The 20,839-nt window shown below is 39.6% G+C and overlaps 1 protein-coding gene across 3 annotated transcripts in view; it reads right to left on the bottom strand.

Annotated features, from left to right (window-relative positions):
• Positions 1 to 2,523: 2,523 nt before the first annotated feature.
• WASHC3 (WASH complex subunit 3) overlaps positions 2,524 to 20,839 on the bottom strand; it is a 34,156-nt gene continuing 15,840 nt past the window's right edge. For all 3 annotated transcript variants that reach the window (XM_044998889.1, XM_044998896.1, XM_044998880.1), the window contains 2 exons: positions 10,950 to 11,014; positions 2,524 to 4,599 (listed from right to left, as the gene is read on the bottom strand). In XM_044998889.1, coding sequence (XP_044854824.1) covers positions 4,515 to 4,599; positions 10,950 to 11,014 — 150 coding nt within the window. In that variant the 3' untranslated portion in view covers positions 2,524 to 4,514. The remainder of the gene's footprint in view (positions 4,600 to 10,949; positions 11,015 to 20,839) is intronic.

The raw sequence follows: 20,839 nt of genomic DNA, 5'->3' as shown, positions 1-20,839 counted from the left end.
AAAAGGGGCAACTGCATGAAGGTTAAAATATTGCTGTGAGCTTGAAGCATCTCATATCAGTGTAGAACCAAGTGTCCCCATCCTCACACTCATCACCAGATATTTAAAAATCAAAAAACAAATAATGTCAACTTGTAAGAAGGACCATGAAACTTCTTTTCAATCTACAGCTGATCAGGGGAATTGGGTGGAAGGACAGCCCAGTGGTTTGGGTACTAGACTAGGACTTTGGGAGACCCAAGTTCAATTTGCTGATCTGCCATAGACTTCCTGCAAGACCGTGGGCAAGTCACTAAGCCACTCAGTGCAGATGGGGAAACTGAGGCACGCTGGGGATAATAGCACTTCCCTACCTCACAGGGATGTTGTGAAGATAAATAATAAAGATTACTGCAATATCGGAGTGCTCCCTATGGAGGCTAAGTACCTTAAAGAGTTATTCCAGCTATGGACTGAAATAGCCCTCAGGCCTATAAAATGTAGCATTGCCCTAGATAGAAGTTTTAAAATATCTATGACTTGGCTGCAGAAAGGTGTATTTCTCTGAATGTCTTTCACCTCATTTATTCTCTACTGCATCTTTGAGGAGTAAATTGCTGCTGGCAACTGCTTTTTAAAGCAGGCTTACCTGGAAAGCTGGCCTTTCTGTGGAACAAAATACTATTTGAAACTAGCATGGACCCAAGATGAACCGCTCTCTTGCGCTGTTTTGCATTGCACAGAAGACCATGAATGCTTACTGAATGGAATAGGTTTAGCCTGCAGGAAGTGTTTAAGGACAAATCAGAGTTAAACCAGGTAACTAGAGAATTCTAGGATAGAGAAGGGAGGGCTAGGGCAACAATTTTGAAACTATTCAGTCCTAAACCAATCTCCCATACTTAGTACTCATTGTTTCAGCAAGTGCACCGTGCTTCCCTTCCCCTTCCTGGCAGAGACACAGCCCCTCCCTCAGCAATGAGATGGTAGGTACATGCAGATGAAGTTGAGGCTGGAGGCCAGGTGGAAACAGCACATTCCTGGCACCACAGGAGCAGGATTGTGATTGGCACTCAGGTAATGCAGGTGGAGAGGGCAAGACCTCACATATTCAATAGAGGGTCTAAAGAGGTTGAGGAGGGGAGGGGGAATCTCTCACTGAAGCTAAGAGGGAGGGGATAGTTATTTCAGCTTCTACACTTCAGTTTAAAACTAACAGGCATGTTTAAGATTTTCAAAGTTAAGTTATATTTCCACTGAAGTGGGAACAACTGTGAAGATGTGCAGATGGCAGCAAGATGTGTGTAAACCACACAAAAGAACTACATGACAACTTTGTAAAGTGCTGACCCCTCCCCCTGCGTAGAAATGGTACCCAAAAAACCAAATGATTCTAGCCTGCCCAATAGCAAATACTACAGTTAAGGTCACATACAAGCTTCCATTTAAGGCTGGTCAGTCATAAGTGTCTGAAATGCCACCATTAAAAACAAGCATTTTAATCCAAGTTCTTTGAAGTAAATGAAGAAATTCAGCTGTTCAATTATTAGTGACCAGAGGAAAAAAATCCTTTAGTTTAAAAAAGACTCAATTCACTGTTAATTTAAAAGTGGCATTAAAAAAACAAATTAAAATAACCTCTGAATCGTCTTGCTAAATTCTTCTTGAGGAATAATCTCTGCTATATCTGAGTTAGATATGTTGTATCTTATGTTTGGTGAGTAACAATTTTAAAGATTAACCACTAACTCCACCCTTTATGTGACATAATCATAGAGAGGTCAGAACAATCTGGAACAATTTACCAAAAGTCATGGTGGATTCCCCATCACTGACTTTTTTAAAATCAAGATTTAGAAATACAACCAAAGATCTGCTCTAGGAATTATTTTGGGAAAGTTCTATGGCCTATGGTATTCAAGGGGCCAACTAGATGATTACAATGGTCTCTTCTGGCCTTGGAATCTATAAGAAGAGACAAGGTTTTGCAAATTAGTTTCTCTTGCCAGGGCCTAACAACAGGAAGTTGCCCCTGATAGGAGTCCATCCTCTGCTCATTTAGGGTGTATCTACAATGGAAAAAGAGGCAGAGGACAGGACTTGGCTTTCAAAAGTGCAGAGCACTCAGCAGCCACCATCAACTTAAAGCAAGAATGCAGGTCACTATTGGGATTTCAGTGGGAGCTGCTGGATCCTCAGCAGTTTTGAGAGTCAGGTCACTTATTCAGTTGCCTAAATATGGACTGAGAAGTCTATTTGCTCCTCTTCTTAAAAATCTTGACCCCCCCCCCCCCCGCCCCGACTATCTGTGCTTCAGCACATTCAGAATCAAGATACGTAGAAAAATAAAATAATTTACCTTTAGAGAAGATTACAGATCCTCCACAGTTAGCCTTATGTAACTGTGTAAAGTGATCATTGTGCAACTCCACCAATGAGAAAATGAAATGCAAAAATGTTAACTTGTTTTAAATAGGATTATGACAATTCTGTGAAACCGTCAGACTAAAGATTTTAATATCCGTTAAAATGAACAGTCACAACTTGTTTACAAAACATAGCTTTAATTATATACACATGCTTCAATCAGTTTCAAACAGACTTCATGAAGTACCAGTGTTTTAGTATATGTGAAAGAACATTACAATACGCATTTAGGTTCTGAAATAACTATTTATTGCTAACATATCTTAATACTTCTTACTTGAGCAAGTGCTACCTTAAATGTGATCTATTAATATTAATTAGTTTTTCTTTAGTGCACATCGCGTTCATATGGGTTATAGATATTTTAAACGTAGAGGTTATACAGAGAGGCTATGTCCACACTACAAGAGCTACAGCAGCACAGATACAGCACTGCAGCTTTGCCATAGTGTAGAAGTTTTCTATAGTGATGGAAGGGGTTTTTAGAAGAATACTGCTGTCAGCCTAGCTGTGTCTACATTGGGGCTTAAGGTGGCTCAACTACAGTGCTCGGGGATGTGAATTTTTTCACATCCCCTATGTGACATAGCTTCGCCAATCTAATTTTTAAGTGTAGACCAGGCCAGAGTTTCATCTCTTCCCATTTTGCTTATATAAGAGCTGTCCTTAAAAGTTACAGAATGAGCAGATGACTTGCTGGAGCAAAGCCTTTATCTGAAGCAGGAGGATGTAATGAGCTCTTTAATGAAACCTGATAAGTTTGCTCATAATCAAAGCTACAATTCTAGTCTTCCCTCTGTGTTTTAAGATGAATGTGACAAGACACTGTTTAAATGATCCAGCCAATCTAGTAGTTCTGCTGCACTTAGCCTAACATTTCAGTGTAGAAATTCAACTGTGACCCACTGAGACCAAGTACATGGAAGACTTTGATGTAAAACACATGGTATCATACAAGTCTTACAGAATTTCATGCTGTTTGGTCCATACAGTGAATTAAGTGCTTTAGAAAAAGATATTAGCTCTGTGGATAAGTCAGGCACAGAATGGGTTTCCTCATACCTCTCCCCCCTTCAATCCCCCTCATGTAGCTTTACGCAGGTTCAAAGACACCACCTCCAGAGGTGAGAGGATGGTTTATCATCTGGATAAATTAATCCTTGTTTTTTCTGATGAAACTATCAAAAAGGACACCAATTATGAGAGGGTTTCTTATCCAACATAAGATGGACTAAGACCACAGAGCCAAACAGCTATCAGAAGGTGGTTTCTACTTTTGGTTATTACTGACCTGTATCACAGTGACTAAGTGGTGAAAGACTTCAGAATTCCATTAATAATTTTCTGGTAACCCATTTCCTTCACAATGCCATTTTCAAAACAACTCGCTGGAGTTGTGTAGCCTTATACTCCACTCTAATCTGGATTTATACAGATTAATTTTTTTTTTTAAAACAGAAATTTCTTTATCAAACTTTATATCAAATTCGGAGTCTGAAGCCAGAATAGCAGTTTACACTTTGAAAGTTAGATTTAATTTTTTTTTTAATATCTGATTTTTAGATCAGTTTGCTATACAGAACTCATTGGGTTCATTATAAAATAGCTAACTTTTGTATTTCTTGCTGCATCATTTAAATATAAAACCATTGCATAAGAAACATTACAGTGCATCAGTCTGAAATTAGGTCATTCCAATTTGAAAAGCCTAGCCTGCAAGCTATGGGATAGGAAGAATGAATTTAGATAAACAAAATGTTAAATTACAAGTCTAATCATATCAGACCAAAGTCTTTATTAGAGTTTCACAAATGACAGTAATATATAAATAGTATTTTTTACTTCTGCAAGACAGAAGAATCTTGTATAAGGCCTTCTCAGCATGTGATAATGCATTATGAGCTATACCAATTGAGATCTTAGTTCAGGTTGAATGTGTTTGTCTGTTAAAACTTCCTGGAAGAGAACATGAGGACCTCAGCACCAAAAAAGGTGTTTGGTTTTGTTTGAGCCATATGAATAATTATTTACCATTCTCCTGCTATAATGTAAAAAGCGCCGAATATATAGCACTTATCAGAAGTTGTCTAAGGCAGAAATCAGTTTCTTTAGTCACTAAATGAAGATTCACTGTCAGAACTTTCTTCTGCATTCACTTCATCTCCCCACACAGGCACTAAGGCATCTGGTGTCCTAAAAGTGAAGAGAAAGATTATACTTCGTTAAATTCCAAGGGAAAAAATATGATCAAAATGCTACTAATAGCTTAGTTTATTTAGCAGCTTTCACCATAAACTTACACAGCATTTTAAAAACAATAAAACCCGAGTTTACAATATAAGATATAAAAATACATTGGGTTGGAACCTCTTCATTTTCAACTGATGTGTAACTTCAGAGCTTTCAGTCCACTGGATTTTAAGACCCAGTAGAGTTCAGTTTGGAGACACATTAAGAGAGCACCAGAAAATTCCTTAGTCACTAAAAGAAGTTTTACTGGCACCTGAGGAGAAAGCTGAAATCAGATAGTATTGATTAATCCAAATTCTTGTACACTCTTCATGAGTTCTAGGACCATTACAGAATGGAACATGCTGTGCCCCATTAAGCAGTGAAAACAGTACATGACAGGAAGTGAATACAGTATGCAACTAAAACTGCAGGATAATTTTAGGTAGGCAAAAACAATTAATTACTCAGACTGGAATTTGGCTAGGATACCAAGACTGAAAATCTGACTTGCAGAAAGTCACAGGATCTTCAGTGACTACAAGCAGTCAACCCTTTGCATTTACTCTGAAATACAGGAAGTAGTGTACTCTTAGATATGCTAACACCATGCCAGAACATTTGTTCTGTATAAATTCATGGGAAAACATGCCACCTAATGAATCACCAGCATTACTTCCTGCAGAACCTGTTTTTTCTTGGAGGTCCCCCAGCCAAGTATTTCCTAGGCTCAATCCCACTTAGTTTGTGAAATGTGACAAAGATAAGTGCCTGATGGGCATCTCTCCTGGCACAATTTGACATTAAGTGTGTACATAGACTCATAGACTTTAAGGTCAGAAGGGACCATTATGATCATCTAGTCTGACCTCCTGCACAACGCAGACCACAGAATCTCACCCACCCACTCCTGTAACAAACCCCATACCTATGTCTGAGTTACTGAAGTCCTCAAATTGTGGTATAAAGACTTCAAGGTGCAGAGAATCCTCCAGCAAGTGACCAGTGCCCCATGCTGCAGAGGAAGGCGAAAAGCCTCCAAGGCCTCTGCCAATCTACCCTGGAGGAAAATTCTTTCCCAACCCCAAATATGGCGATCAGTTAAACCCTGAGCATGTGGGCAAGACTCACCAGCCAGCACCCAGGAAAGAATTATCAGTGGTAACTCAGATCCCACCCCATCTAACATCCCATCACAGGCCATTGGGCATATTTACCTACTAATAATCAAAGATCAATTAATTGTCAAAATTAGGCTATCCCATCATACTATCCCCTCCATAAACTTATAAAGCTTAGTCTTGAAGCCAGATATGTCTTTTGCCCCCACTACTCCCCTTGGAAGGCTGTTCCAGAACTCCACTCCTCTAATGGTTAGAAACCTTCGTCTAATTTCAAGTCTAAATTTCCTAATGTCCAGTTTATATCCATTTGTTCTTCTGTCCACATTGGTACTAAGCTTAAATAATTCCTCTCCCTCCCTGATATTTATCCCTCTGATATATTTATAAAGAGCAATCATATCTCCCCTCAGCCTTCTTTTGGTTAGGATAAACAAGCCAAGCTCTTTGAGTCTCCTTTCATATGACAGGTTTTCCATTCCTCGGATCATCCTTGTAGCCCTTCTCTGTACCTGTTCCAGTTTGAATTCATCCTTCTTAAACATGGGAGACCAGAACTGCACACAATATTCCAGATGAGGTCTCACCAGTGTCTTGTATAACGGTACTAACACCTCCTTATCTTTACTGGAAATACCTTGCTTGATGAATCCTAAGACTGCATTAGCTTTTTTAATGGCCATATCACATTGGCGGCTCATAGTCATCCCGTGATCAACCAATACTCCAAGGTCCTTCTCCTCCTCTGTTACTTCCAACTAATGTGTCCCCAATTTATAACCAAAATTCTTGTTATTAATCCCTAAATGCATAACCTTGCACTTTTCACTATTAAATTTCATCCTATTACTATTACTCCAGTTTACAAGGTCATCCAGATCTTCCTGTATGATATCCCGGTCCTTCTCTGTATTAGCAATACCTCCCAGCTTTGTGTCATCCACAAACTTTATTAGCACATTCCCACTTTTTGTACCAAGGTCAGTAATAAAAAGATTAAATAAGATTGGTCCCAAAACCGATCCCTGAGGAACTCCACTAGTAACCTCCTTCCAGCCTGACAGTTCACCTTTCATTATGATCCGTTGTAGTCTCCCCTTTAACCAGTTCCTTATCCACCTTTCAATTTTCATACTGATGCCCATATTTTCCAATTTAGCTAATAATTCCCCATGTTGAACCGTATCAGATGCCTTACTGAAATCCAGGTAAATTAGATCCACTGTGTTTCCTTTGTCTAAAAAAAATCTGTTACCTTCTCAAAGAAGGAGATCAGGTTGGTTTGGCACGATCTACCTTTTGTAAAACTATGTTGTACTTTGTCCCAATTACCATTTACCTCAATGTCCTTAACTACTTTCTCCTTCAAAATTTTTTCCAAGACCTTGCATACTACAGATGTCAAACTAATAGGCCTATAGTTACTCAGATCCCTTTTTTTTTTTTTTACCTTTCTTAAAAATAGGAACTATGTTAGCAATTCTCCAGTCATACGGTACAACCCCTGAGTTTATTGATTCATTAAAAATTCTTGCTAATGGGCTTGCAATTTCATATGCCAGTTCCTTTAATATTCTTGGATGAAGACTATCTGGGCCCCCCGATTTAGTCCCATTAAACTGTTCGAGTTTGGCTTCTACCTCGGATGTGATAATATCTACCTCCATATCCTCATTCCCATTTTTCATCCTACCATTATCCCTAAGCTCTTCATTAGCCTCATTAAAGAGTGAGGCAAAGTATTTGTTTAGATACTGGGCCATGCCTAGATTAGCCTTAACCTCCACTCCATCCTCAGTGTTTAGCGGTCCCACTTTCTTTGTTTTCTTATTTATATGGCTATAGAACCTTTTACTATTGGTTTTAATTCCCTTTGCAAGATCCAGCTCTGCCTGGCTTTTAGCCTCTCACTTTATCCCTACATGTTCTGACCTCAATAGGGTAGCTTTCCTTGCTAATCCCTCCCATCTTCCATTCCTTGTAGGCTTTCTGCTTTTTCTTAATCACCTCTCTGAGATGCTTGCTCATCCAGCTTGGTCTACAACTCCTGCCTATGAATTTTTTCCCCTTTCTTGGGATGCAGGCTTCTGATAGTTTCTGCAACTTTGACTTGAAGTAATTCCAGGCCTCCTCTGCCTTTAGATCCACAAGTTCTTCAGTCCAACCTACTTCCCTAACTAATTTCCTTAATTATTTAAAGTTAGCCCTTTTGAAATAAAAAACCCTAGTCCCAGATCTATTTTTGTTTATCCTTCCATTTAGTTTGAACTGAATTAGCTCATGATCACTTGAACTACGGTTGTCCCCTACAACCATTTCTTCTAAGGTCCTCACTACTCACCAAAACCAAATCTAAAATGGCATCCCCTCTTGTTGGTTCAGCAACTACTTGGTGAAGGAATCCATCAGCTATCGCATCCAGGAAAATCTGAGCCCTATTATTGTTACTAGCACTTGTCCTCCAGTCTATATCTGGGAAGTTAAAGTCTCCCATGATCACACAATTCCCATTAGTCTTTACTTCATTAAAAACATTAAAGAGGTCTCTATCCATATCCAAATCGGATCCCGGCGGTCTGTAGCACACCCCAACCACTATCTCAGGGGAGGCTCTAGTAGCTTTCTTTCCCAATGTGATTTTTGCCCAGACAGACTCTGTCTTATCCATTCCATCACTTATTTCTTTACAGTCTACCTCATCATTGATATACAATGCTACTCCACCACCTTTGCCTTTATTTCTGTCTTTCCTAAACAGCACATACCCTTCAATACCTGTACTCCAGTCATGACTACTATTCCCCCATGTTTCTGTTATCCCTATAATATCTGGTTTCGCTTCCTGCACCAGTAGCTCTAGTTCCTCCATTTTGTTACCTAAGCTTCTCGCATTAGTGTGTAAACAATCTTAATTTTTGCCGTTTGGCTTCACTGACATTCTTTACCCGATTAGGCACAGACATTCTACCACCAGTATCACCTATTAGACTGGTATCTACACTACCCTTCCTCCTTGTGTCCATTCTCCTCCCCACAATTATATCCTTTCTTACTTTGTTTTCTTCCCTCTCAATGTTAAATTCCAGCGTGGAGATTACTTGGACATCTCCCAATCATCTCCCCCCAATTCCTAGTTTAAAACTCTCTTAATCAGTTGTGCCAGCCTCCATCCTAGAAGTCTATTTCCCTCCTTCCTCAGGTGAAGTCCATCCCAAGAGAACAGTCCTCTGTCCATGAATGCTTCCCAGTGGCCATACATCCCAAAGCCCTCCTTATAGCACCACTGCCTGAGCCATCTGTTGATCGCCATAATCTTGTCACACCTTTGTTGCCCTTCTTTAGGAACAGGCAGAATCCCACTGAAGATCACCTGAGCCTCAATTTCCTTAAGCATCTTCCCCAGTCGGGCATAGTCTCCCTTGATACGTTCCAGTGAGAATCTAGCCATACCATTTGTTCCCACATGAAGGACAATCAGCGGATTCTTTCCCGCTCCCGTTAGGATCCTTTTCAGCCTCAGGTCCACATCCCGTATCTTAGCACCCGGCAGATAGCACACCCTTCTGTTCTCCGGATCAGCTCTAGTTACAGGCCTGTCTATTCTTCTCAGTAAGGAGTCCCCAATCACGTAGACCTGCCTTTTCCTGGTGATGGTGCGATTCTCCGGTCTATCTCCTGTTCCCTCAGGCTACAAGTGCTCTCGATTTCTACTGTCTCTTGCAATTCTCCGCAACCCATCCCATATCCTCCTGGGGCTCATATTTGGTGTTATCTCCATTGACTCTTCCCCTCTTCCTACAGGACTAGTAGCTCTTCTCTTCTTCCTTGCCCTCTCACCTTCAGCGACCACCTGCTGTGCCACTTCTTCATTTTCCAACTCCACAAACCTGTTCCTGAGCTCTATTTCTCCTTCACTAACCCATCTTTTCCTCTGCCTGGTTCTCTTATAGTCACATGCTTCCACTGTCCACTTTCCTCACCCAGCAGTCTCCCCTCAGAATTCTTTGGTCCTGATTCCATCTGCAAGTCTGAGCTTTTCCCTTCAGCCTCCTTATGTCTTTGCTCCATCATCTGCTCAAAACCCCTTCTAAACTCAACCAGAGTTTCCACCTGCATCTCCAATCCTCGGATCTTTTCTTCCATCAACTCTATCAGGCGGCACTTCATGCAGATGAAACTCTTATCAGGTACCCCCTCCAGGATCATGTACATGCCGCAGCTTCCACATCCAGTCATCTTCATTGTGTCTTCCACTGCTGCCTCTGCATCGGTCATAGCCTTCCCACCTAAAACCTGTTAGTCCAGGAAACAAAACAAAACCACCACCACCCACAGCAAAACAAACCCCCCAACGGGCACCAGAACACCGGCAGAACACTCCCTTCGCTAGCCTGTCTATTCCTCTGCCTAGGTCTCTTAGTCTCCCCCGCAAACTCCCACTGAAACTCCTGTTTACAGCTCTGTTTGCTGGCTCCTATGCCGCTGCAGCTGTCTATGCTGCCGCCTGACTGGCAGGCTGGCACCTTTATAGGATCCCTAAGCAGAGAAGCCCCGCCCCCTAATCAGGGCTCAGCTTCTCTCCAAGCACACTGCCCCTACCAGCCTCCACACATATATCTACAAAATACAATACATATAATACAAGAACCTTTTCCTCCAACAGAACTCCCACTGAAACTCCCCTGTTCACAGCTCCGTTTGCTGGCTTCTGTGCCGCTGCAGCTGTCTATGCCGCTGCCTGACTGGCTGGCTGGCACCTTTATAGGACCCCTAAGCAGAGAAGCCCACATTTATTTTATAAACCTTCAAATAGGTTATTATAGGATTGGCTACAGGCATGATCTTTGGTGTAAGATCTAGGGTCCCAATTGATCTGAGGTCTCTTGGGACTGAAAGCAACCTGAATTTTTGGTGTAAGTGACCATTTATCATTAAATTCAGTTTGTTGGGGTGGTAGGATAGACTAGAGAGTATAAGGGGACTGTCTGTGACTCCATGGTAAGACTGTTCTAGCGCTCCAGGAGTTCATATTCATGACTGGCTTGGTAAAATCTAATTGTAGAACATACCACCTGTTTGAGATACCTGCCCTGAGATAGGCACTCTCAGTTGTTAACCATTCCAGACAACATGACTGAAGCCTTTAAGTGTGTAGCACTCCAACCTTAGTATAAAGATAGAAGTATTACTTACTCAAGGAGATCTGGGTCTAGCCCCTCAGAAATCATTTTGTTTCTTATTGCCATTACAGGAACACCCTGTGAGGAAGGGGAAAAAAGTGTTTAAGTGGTATACTACTACTAAACAAAAAGTGAAAATCTACTGGAACAAATAGACTCCACAGTTGCTTTTAGGAACAGATCATGTGCAATGCTTTGCTGTGCTGACTGAACCATATCACTGCTGTTGAATATATGGAAACTGTTTAGCTGTGGTGGCACCTGGAGCAACAGGGCAAATGTTCATAATTTTAAGCTTCTGAGGGATTTCTCTAGTTAAACAAGGAATAGAGAGGGTGATCTGCATTTACAGTTGTAGGCATCAGCAATACAGCTGACACCGTTAATGTACTGTATGTTCAAAACAAAAATTATTGCATTAACAAGACACTTTCTAAACTTCATTGTTCAACCATTTGCTTTTGCTACATCTCATTCCTCATCTGTATATTGTCTGTTTAGACTATAACCCCTTTCGGGCAGAGTCAGTCATTTTACCACTACTAACGTGCCTAGTACTCTAAGGCTTTGACCTTACACACACACGTGTAACTTTACTCACAATACAATTATGTACATGCATGTTTAACTTTGGGCCCTAATCCTAATTTACAGCAAAGGATGTTCAAGTATTTTCTATCTTACTCTTTCCTGACTTGTTAATTTTTTGTAACCATCCAAAGTTATTTAATTCATAAAGACTCTGCTCCATCAATATTTTCCATAAGCTTGAAAATTAGGTATTCTAATATGTTATAGTCCACAAAAAGAGCAAACTACTTGGTACACAAGATACAACTAGATTTGTTTGTGTCTAAAGACTTAAAGGGAAGTTATCAATTACACATTACAATGCCAAGAGTAGCAAACATTTGACTGCTTAACAGTGCAAGGAGTGGGACTGAACCCCATAACTGAATACACATCCTTTCTGCCTTTAGGTAGCCAGTCGGGGGGTGGGGGGATTAAAAAAAGATGATTAAAACAAACTTTAAATGATGTTCTTTATTTAAAATTAAATAAAAGGTTTATTTTTTTTTTAAACTATTGAATTACATTTGACATAGGTTGTCAATGTTAAGACCTACATTTACTAAAATCTATTAAATTAAATATTCAGTACATATTTGCTACTAAGTTTAAAGAAAGTAAAACCACTGAATGGGTGGAAGCTACTGGTGAAGCACCTGGAACCAGAATTTGTTGAAGTGTTAAACCATCTTTTGACAGCAGTGGCTTCCTCTGTAGGTGCAGAGAGATTATTTTCTTCATTTCAGTTTAATGATTAGTTCATTCAAAATTAAGAAACAAATTGGGAGGTGAAGAAGAAAACAAGTTTTCCTGCTTTTTCTTCTTCCAATCTATGAATAAAAATTAGGTGTGAGGATGAAATCTACTGGTTCCAAAACCTTGAGGGACATAGTGACCAGAAATAATCAGATGAAATAAATAATTAATAATGTACTACAGTTAATACTTCCTTTAGTAAATCAGCTTTAAATGCAAAAAATATATCCAGGACATTTAATACCAATTTAATACAAAAATTAAAATGCTGGCTTTGTGCATTAATTGAATCTGAGTATCCATCCAAATAGAGCTTAACATAAAGCACAGGTAAAAAATTAATCTAGTAAATAAGAAACTCATCATTCACCATTTTCTAAAATATAAAAATTAAGAATCTGAAAAAATGTAAATTAAGCTATACAATTGCTTAAATTCTGTAGAGATATAGCGTATCCTCCTGATTAGCAAAAAGAAGCACCAAATTTAGTGTAAAGGCTATATTTAGTTGCAAATAAACATGTTTTAATGACTACCGACAAATTAGAATTTAGTCTTTCTTCAGGAAAATGACTAAAAAGTACAAATGTAATACATGATTAAAATTGATATTTAAATTACGGTTTCCTGCTTGCTGATTTAAATCAGTGATTTAAGTCTGTCACTCCATGGCCAGTTCAAATCTGGTGCATAAGGTAGTGGACAAGTAATATTACACAATGGCTGTTCAGTGATTTAGACACAACGAGACTGAACTACCCCATCATTGCTAGAAGTAGTCCCTTCAAATCAGAGTTAAAAACATTGATCTCATCTACAAAAGCACTTCACTAGTCATTTTCCCACCATCGTCTAGCACTGGTGAAGTTTCACTTTTAGTAATAGAGGAAGTCCTAGAGTAGGCAGGGTGCAGATGTGAGGGGCTTCCAGTTTATTGCACTGAATGAAGCATGTATAATTACCTGCCTCGTGGACAGGTGGTGTATGTGTGCATTCGGTGCAAGCAACTAGTGGCCCTCAGAGACCGAGTACAGGCTCTTTAAATCAGAATGGCTGAACTGGAGGAGCTAAGAGACAGAGATATACAGACGAGACTTTCAGGGACACAGTAGAACAGTTCTACCCCACAGTCTGATAGCCTCTGTGCTGTTAAGGAGGATGAAAATCTGAGGGAAGGAAAACATCAAACTGAAGCAGAAGGAAACAATCCCATAGTTGGGACAATCCTTCCAGATGATGTCATGGTCTCGTCTCATTAAGTCTACCACTGTAGGGGCGGGGAACCCAGTTATTAGGAAGAGACAGGTAATAGCAGTGGGGGATTCCAGAAGATGACCAGGAGAACTGTGTGGTGAATTGCCTGCCAGGTGCGAATCTTGCAGACCTCTCAAGTCGTCTTGATAGACAATATGCAATGGTCATGGTACACGTAGGTACCAATGACATAGGGAAAGGTAGGAGAGAGATCCTGGAGGCCAAATTTAGGCTGCTAGGTAAGAGATTAAAGTCCAGGACGTCCATGGGAAGCATTCTCCGAAATGCTTCCATTTCCACACATAGGGCGACTTAGACAGGAAGAACTGTTGACTGGATTCATGTCACCTCAGGATAGAATGCTGAGAAAATTTTGACACCATTAATGACTGCTTCTTGGAACAGCTAGTCCTGGAACTCACAAGTGGAGAGACAATTCTTGATTTAGTCCTAAGTGGACCACAGGATCTGGTCCAAGAGGTGAATAGCTGAACCACTTGGTAATAACAACCATAATGTAATAAAATGTAACATCCTTATGGGGGCAGAAAAATACCATTGAAACAAACCACAGTATCATTTAACTTCAAGAGGTGCAACTACATAAAAATGAGGAAGCTAGTTAAATGGAAATTAAAAGGAAGAGTCACAAAAGTGAAATGTCTGCAAGATGAATGGAAACTATTTAAAAACAGCATAACAGAGGCTCAAACTAAATGTAATCCCAATTTTTTAATATATATATATATTAAAAAAAAAACACGGCTAATCATGTCTCACTAATCTATTAGAATTATTTGATGGTGTCAGAAAACACATGCACAAGGATCATCCAGTTGAGATTTTCAAAAAGCCTTTGACAAGGTACCACCCCAAAGGCTTTTAAGCAAATTAAGCAGTCATGGGTTAAGAGGGAAGGTCCTCTCAAGGATCAGTAACTGGTTAAAAGATAGGAAACACAAAGTAGGAATAAATGGTCAGTTTTCACAGGAGAGAGAAGTAAATAGCAGGATCCCCTAAGGATCTGTATTGGACTAGTGCTGTTCAACATTTATAAGTGATCTGGAAAAAAGGGGTAAACAGTGAGGTGGCAAAATGAAGATACAAAATTACTCAAGATAGTTAAGGCCAAAGCTGACTGCTAAGACTTTCAAATGGATCTCACAAAACTGGGCAAGAAACTGGCAGATGAAATTCAATGTTGATAAATGCAAAGTAACGCACATTGCAAAAAAAATCCCAACGATATGTACAAAATGATATGGTCTAAATTAGCCGTTACCACTCAAAAAAGATCTTGAAGTCATCATGGATAGTTTTCTGAAAACATCTGCTCAATCTGCAGTGGCAGTCAAAAAAGCTAGCAATGTTAGAAACCATTCTGAAAGGAACAGATATGACAGAAAATATCAGTCCTGCTATGTAAATCCACACCTTGAATACTGTGTGCAGTTCTGCTCTCCCCATCTCAAAAAAGATATTAGAATTGGAAAAGGTACAGAGAAAGGCAACAAAAAAAAGATTAGGAGTATGGAACAGCTTCCATATGAGGAGAGATTAAAAAGACTTGCACTTTTCAGTTTGGAAAAGAGATGACTAAAGGAAGATATGATAGAGGTCTATAAAATAATGAATTGTGTGGAGAAAATGAATAAGGAAGTATTATTTACCCCTTCACATAACACAAGAACCAGGGGTCACTCAATGAAATTAACTGGCAGCAGGTTTAAAACAACATAAGGAAGTACTTCCTGAGACAGAGACAGTCAACTTGAACTCATTGGCAGGAGATCTTGTGAAGGCCAGAAGTGTAACTGGGTTAAAAAATGAATTAGAGAAGTTCATGGAGGAAAGGTCCATCATCAATGGCTATTAGCCAAGATGGTCAAGGACAACTCTATGCTCCAAGTGTCCAGACCAGGGACTGGATGATGGGCTGAATCACTTGAAATTGCACTGTTCTGTTCATTCCCTCTAACGCCTCTGGCATAGGCCACTGTTGGAAGACAGACTACTCTGCTAGCTGGACCACTGATCTGACCCAGTATGGCCATTCTTATGTTCTTTCCATCATGTTATCTAATTTATTAACTGGCTACTCACGTGTGTCATGGCAGAAGTGAGCCTTTAGGAAATATTAGAATGCTGAGAGGGTAAAGAGACCATGCAGTCATCCAACTCATGAAGAGCATTCCAGATGTAAGAGAGCATGGGGACAGTTGTGGGAGAAGCAGACAAATGCGTTGAGGCAGGCACCATCAGTGGAGTGGATGTGACTAGAAGCAAAAGGAAAAGGTGGAAAAGCAAGAAGGGGTGATTTACACAGAGCCTTGAAAGCAAGGCCCAGAAGCCTAAACTTGATGTAGTGGAGGAGAGTTGACAGTGAAAGGATTCAAGGGGTGGGGTGTGTGCGACAATGGTCAGATAACAGGTAAGAAAGATTATTTTAGCAGTTGTGTTTTGTATGAATTGGGAGGCACAGAATAAGGTTAACAGGAAGAGCAGACAGGAGGATATTTCAATCAAAGGCAAGAAGTGAGGGTCTGAATGAGAGTTTTAGCAGGAAATGGAGGGGAAAAAAATGAGTGTTGGAAATTATACAAGAAGGAATGGCAGGATTTAGACACAGGCTGGATCTGAAAAATCAAATAGGTCGTTGGGAGATGACTCCCTTCCTGAACCTGCTAGCTGTGAGCCTGGGTGACAAGGAAGACTGTGGTGTTGGCAGGGTCGCAGAGAAAGAGGGAGCAAAAAGAGCTTGGGAGGAATCATCAGTTCAGTTTGGGCCATATTAAGCTTATGGCAATACATCCAAACAGAGAGAATGAGACGTAAGACTCAGTGAAAGGAGGAAAGTCGAGAGTGGACAGGCAGATTCGCAGTAGTGTAAGATGGCAAGTTGAAGTCATGTGAGCAGTTACTACTTGGAAGAGGACAAAATGAGAAAGGCAGGCAGGAAAGGAGGACCTCCTAAAAGATACACTGAAGGTATGGCCAGAGAGGCAGGAAAGGACAATAATCTGGAACATTTAAAGGAAGAATTAGAATGGGGAAATAGTTAAAGGATGCAGCAGGAAAGAGGAAATGAGAACGGAATCACAATTCAAAATGACTCCTCTGAATATAATATTAACATATAAAGTCAAGCCTGAGTGTGCACTGGAATATAGGCATTCAAATATATATTAGAGAGAAAAATGCCTTCCTTTCACTGCAAACCCCTCAACAGCTTGTACGCATATTCAGCAACACCTAAACATTCTCCCACTGGACAGATACCCTAGAACAGTTTGGCCCACAACATTTTGAAAGGAATGTTCCAACAGTATCTGCTCCTGTGTTTCCACTAGTACTGCTCAAAGAAAACTTGTTGCTTTGCCATCCTCTGCTGCAGAGGTCAAGAAACACCATCTGGATGACTGCATGCCAAAAAGAAAGTGTCTAGTTTCTGATCTCCAAGGGACTGAGCTTCTGGTGGTCTAAAAAGGACATGGGAGACCTCAAAAGGTAAATGAACAGCAGTGTGGGATTTTTTGGCATTGAAAAAATACTGTTTGTCCAAGGTAAGTAAAAAAAAGAGCAGGCACCCATGACTGATGGATTAGAGAAGCATGTCTGTACTACCATCACAGGAGACAGAACACAGAGTGTCCAGTCTGGTGAAACAATAGCAATGCTAATTCTGTTGCTGTGATTAACATTTTCCTGTGTGCGCTTGCATTGAAAAAAAAAAAAATCACAACTCTAATTTTATATATAAGTGGTCACTTCCAACAAACAATTAAGCTCAGGAGTTTATAATAGTGTCAGATATAGATTAATTTATTTTTATTACTGGGTGTCACACAGCTCTGTTGCCATCTGCCACATTGAAACTTCAACCCAAAGTTTGTTTTTTTTAAATGCATAAACCCTTTGGAGTTGTACACAGCTACAAAATATCTAACATTCTCTCCTGAATTTTAGGATTCATAAGCCCTGGAAGCTAATTGTTTTAACAACTAAATTAGAAAAACAGAACCATTTAATCTTTTGCACTTGTGTTGTAGCAGTTTCAGAAAACATCAGACTTGTCAGCTTCTACATGAATTTGTTATGTGTCACCTGTGATGAAAATACATAAAAGGTGTAAGCTGGTGAAGTTCCTATCCAATTCTAAACAAAAGCTTTACACAAGTAAAAATCTGACTTATCCTGGGACTTTTTTTTTTTTTTAAACAGGTAATTCCAAAATACTACAAATATCCCTAGCCTAAATCTTGTGTGTAGTTCAGTTACTTCTAGGGTTCCTTTCCCCAGCCTAGCCAAGTGAAATGGGACCCATACTCACTTTCTGAATACTTAAATATTGGCTCACACTGAGCAAAAATACCAGACTTACTGGTCTGATCAGATATGGCAAAACCTATATAGTATTTTATCTGTTTTGGTATATCAACAAAGATTTTGTACATAAATCCAGTAAGGATGAGTTCTGATAAGTGCCCAAGGAATTTTTGTTTGCAATGTTGTTGCAGCTCTGCTGGTCCCAGGATATTAGAAAGACAAGGTGAATAAGGTAATATCTTTTATCGGACCTCTGGATGACGCCACTTGTTGGCGGCATTTCGGTGGATGCTCGTCTGCCACCACAGTCCTCCGTGGCTCGTCGTCTGGCACTTGTCAGACGAAAAAGATTGGGGACCACTGGAATGGGTGACCAGATAGCAAGTGTGAAAAATCGGGACAGAGGGTGGGGGGTAATAGGCACCTATGTAAGAAAAAGCCCCAAATATCTGGACTGTCCCTATAAAATCGGGATATCTGGTCACCTAGTACTACAACCACTGCTGGCAACAGCTACATGAACTGAGATAATTCATTAATCAGAAGAAAGTAACTTTTTAAAAATATTTGTTTGAACAGACTGTCTTGGCAAATACAAAAAAAAGCATGTTTACTTTTAGCATGGAAGGTTGACTTTCCTACCACACCATTTATTGCTGGCAATGGAGCCACCAGGACTGCCAGAACAAAGGATAAATGTGGAAAGCGAGATCTCACTCAGTTACTAAAATCAATGTAATTACATATAAAAGACTTGGGTACCCTACTATCACTAAATCAATCATTAAAGCAACAAGTTAAAGTAATGTTCTCCTCCCAGAAGTATTACTGACCCCCAAGTGTTCCAAATAGCTTGTAATAAACTAGCCATAAACTGCCAATTTGTTACTCAAAAAAAAAAATCAACAGAAAATTTCTGGGACAGCACCGAGGTCTGGTGGTAGATCCCAAAAACTGCACCAAGTTTGAATCTTGAGTGCTTTGCTTGCAATTAATTCAACTGCAAGGAAGAAGGGATGAACTGAGTGGTTGGTTCTGCAATTCACATCTCTAGGACCTCTAGCAAAACAGGAAAAAAAACAGATTTACATTAGATATTTCAAATGTAAATAAGTAGAGGGAAAAAAATCTAAGAGTCGTTCATGCCCTATTTATACATGAAGTGCCAACAAAAATAGGGCTTCTAATTAAAATATAAAATTGGGGGTGTCTATCTTCTACAGTTTTGCAATTTGATTTTTTAAAAACTTGCCTCCCCATAAAATCTCCGGTGTTGCGTCTGTGTGATGGGGTATAAAAAAAAATAAATAAATCAGTACTTATCCAATAAAACACAGAAAAAAACCCAACAGAAATGGTTACTTGTACCTAAGGGCAATCATATGACTGTGAGAATGTGATTTCTAAAGTGCACTAACGTATTAAACATCAATTGGTGCATGAAGACCCTACTGATGCACACTAAAAAGAGATTACTCATTATCAGTGTACAAAGAGAAAGTTCCCCAAAAATCTTAATTTTGGACATCTACAGAGAACTCAAAATTGCTAACAATAAACCCTGAAAACCCCCCAAAACAGAAATCCTAAATAAAAAGGTATAAAGCCTAAATCTAAGATGTCTAATTTGTAAAATTTATACTTTGTTCTTAAAGGAGATCGGTTTCTCAGGTGGTAACTAAACCAAAAGGTGTGAAATTTACCACATATGTTCACAATAGCATGTCAGCAACTACTATTTTGCAGAGGCACTGTAAACACATCAATGCTTGGTGTTGAACAACACCCACAAGATTCTTTTGTATCATTCCCTCAAAAAAAAGGAAGCTCTATTAATGATACCACTGTAACAAAATTAAGCAGAAATGTGCTCCAGTGCACATGGCTGATATCTGAATAGACAAGTAAATAGATCCAAAACTGCTAGACTATAACTAGATCTAGTGTTACACTTTACTTTGCCTGAGATCATAAGATTTACTCTAGCTTTTATAAAGGTATAAATTGAGCTAAGAGGCTTATGTCACAGCAAATGCAATACATATGAATATTCAATTGATAACAGTTTTCTGTAAGTTAAAGTCATGGGGAACACTTGAGTTACAACTGTTAGAAAAATAATGGAGACCAATGAAGTGTTCCCTGGGAAGGAGGAACGCAAGAGCAGGAATATGCTATTCCTCTCACTATAGCATTATTCTCTTAAATTTAAGAATAATTAGTCTATTACACATGTAATCTAAGACGGTGGTTTTCAAATGGGGCCACTGGTGCTCAGTGGAGCACTTACAGGTCAAATGGTGCTGGCTCCTCTGTTTCAAGATGTTTCTAGTCTTTTCATTACGAAGAACAACCTGGACCCCTTGACAGATGGGGCTGAAAACATGGAGCAACAGCCAGTCTATTTGCCTTCACGTAGAATCAGTGCTACTTAAGGGGAAGAGGAAACCAGAGCTATCAGTGAGACAGGAGCTGCCAGACATCAAGAGAGAAATACCCCAGGATAAAGAGAAACCAGCTGCAAAGCAATATGTATGTCCACGGTAAAGGGAGAAACAAAAATAAACAAGAAAGAGGAACAGAATGGGTGAGGGACAGATGAAGAGCAAAAGTAGACTGATCCTCCAAACCCCCCCCCCAAAAAGATATAATAAAGAGTTAAAATATATACATTTTCCTATTACCTTCACACTTAATGATATCGTAGCTGTCAGATCTTGCATGAATTGGAGAGGTGAACAACAGAGGTGATGATCTACAAGATACTCTATTCAGAAGCAGCCCACATTAAAACAATGTTTGAGGCCCCTCAGTCTAAAGTGTGAAGGGCTGCATATTTTCCCAACTTAATTTGTGATATCCTATCTGCCCTTCAGATAGGTGCAACAGTTAGAAGTTACCATAATAAGAAGTTACCATAATAAGAAGTTTGTGTAAATTAGGAAATCTCTGGAAACGAAGAAACTATCAGTTATATTCATATACAGTTTCATCATA

This window comes from Mauremys mutica, chromosome 1 (assembly GCF_020497125.1).
Source record: "Mauremys mutica isolate MM-2020 ecotype Southern chromosome 1, ASM2049712v1, whole genome shotgun sequence".
In the NCBI taxonomy this organism is placed as follows: Eukaryota; Metazoa; Chordata; order Testudines; family Geoemydidae; genus Mauremys; species Mauremys mutica.
Note: the sequence above shows the minus strand (reverse complement) of the source record. Positions and strands in the feature narration are given on the sequence as shown.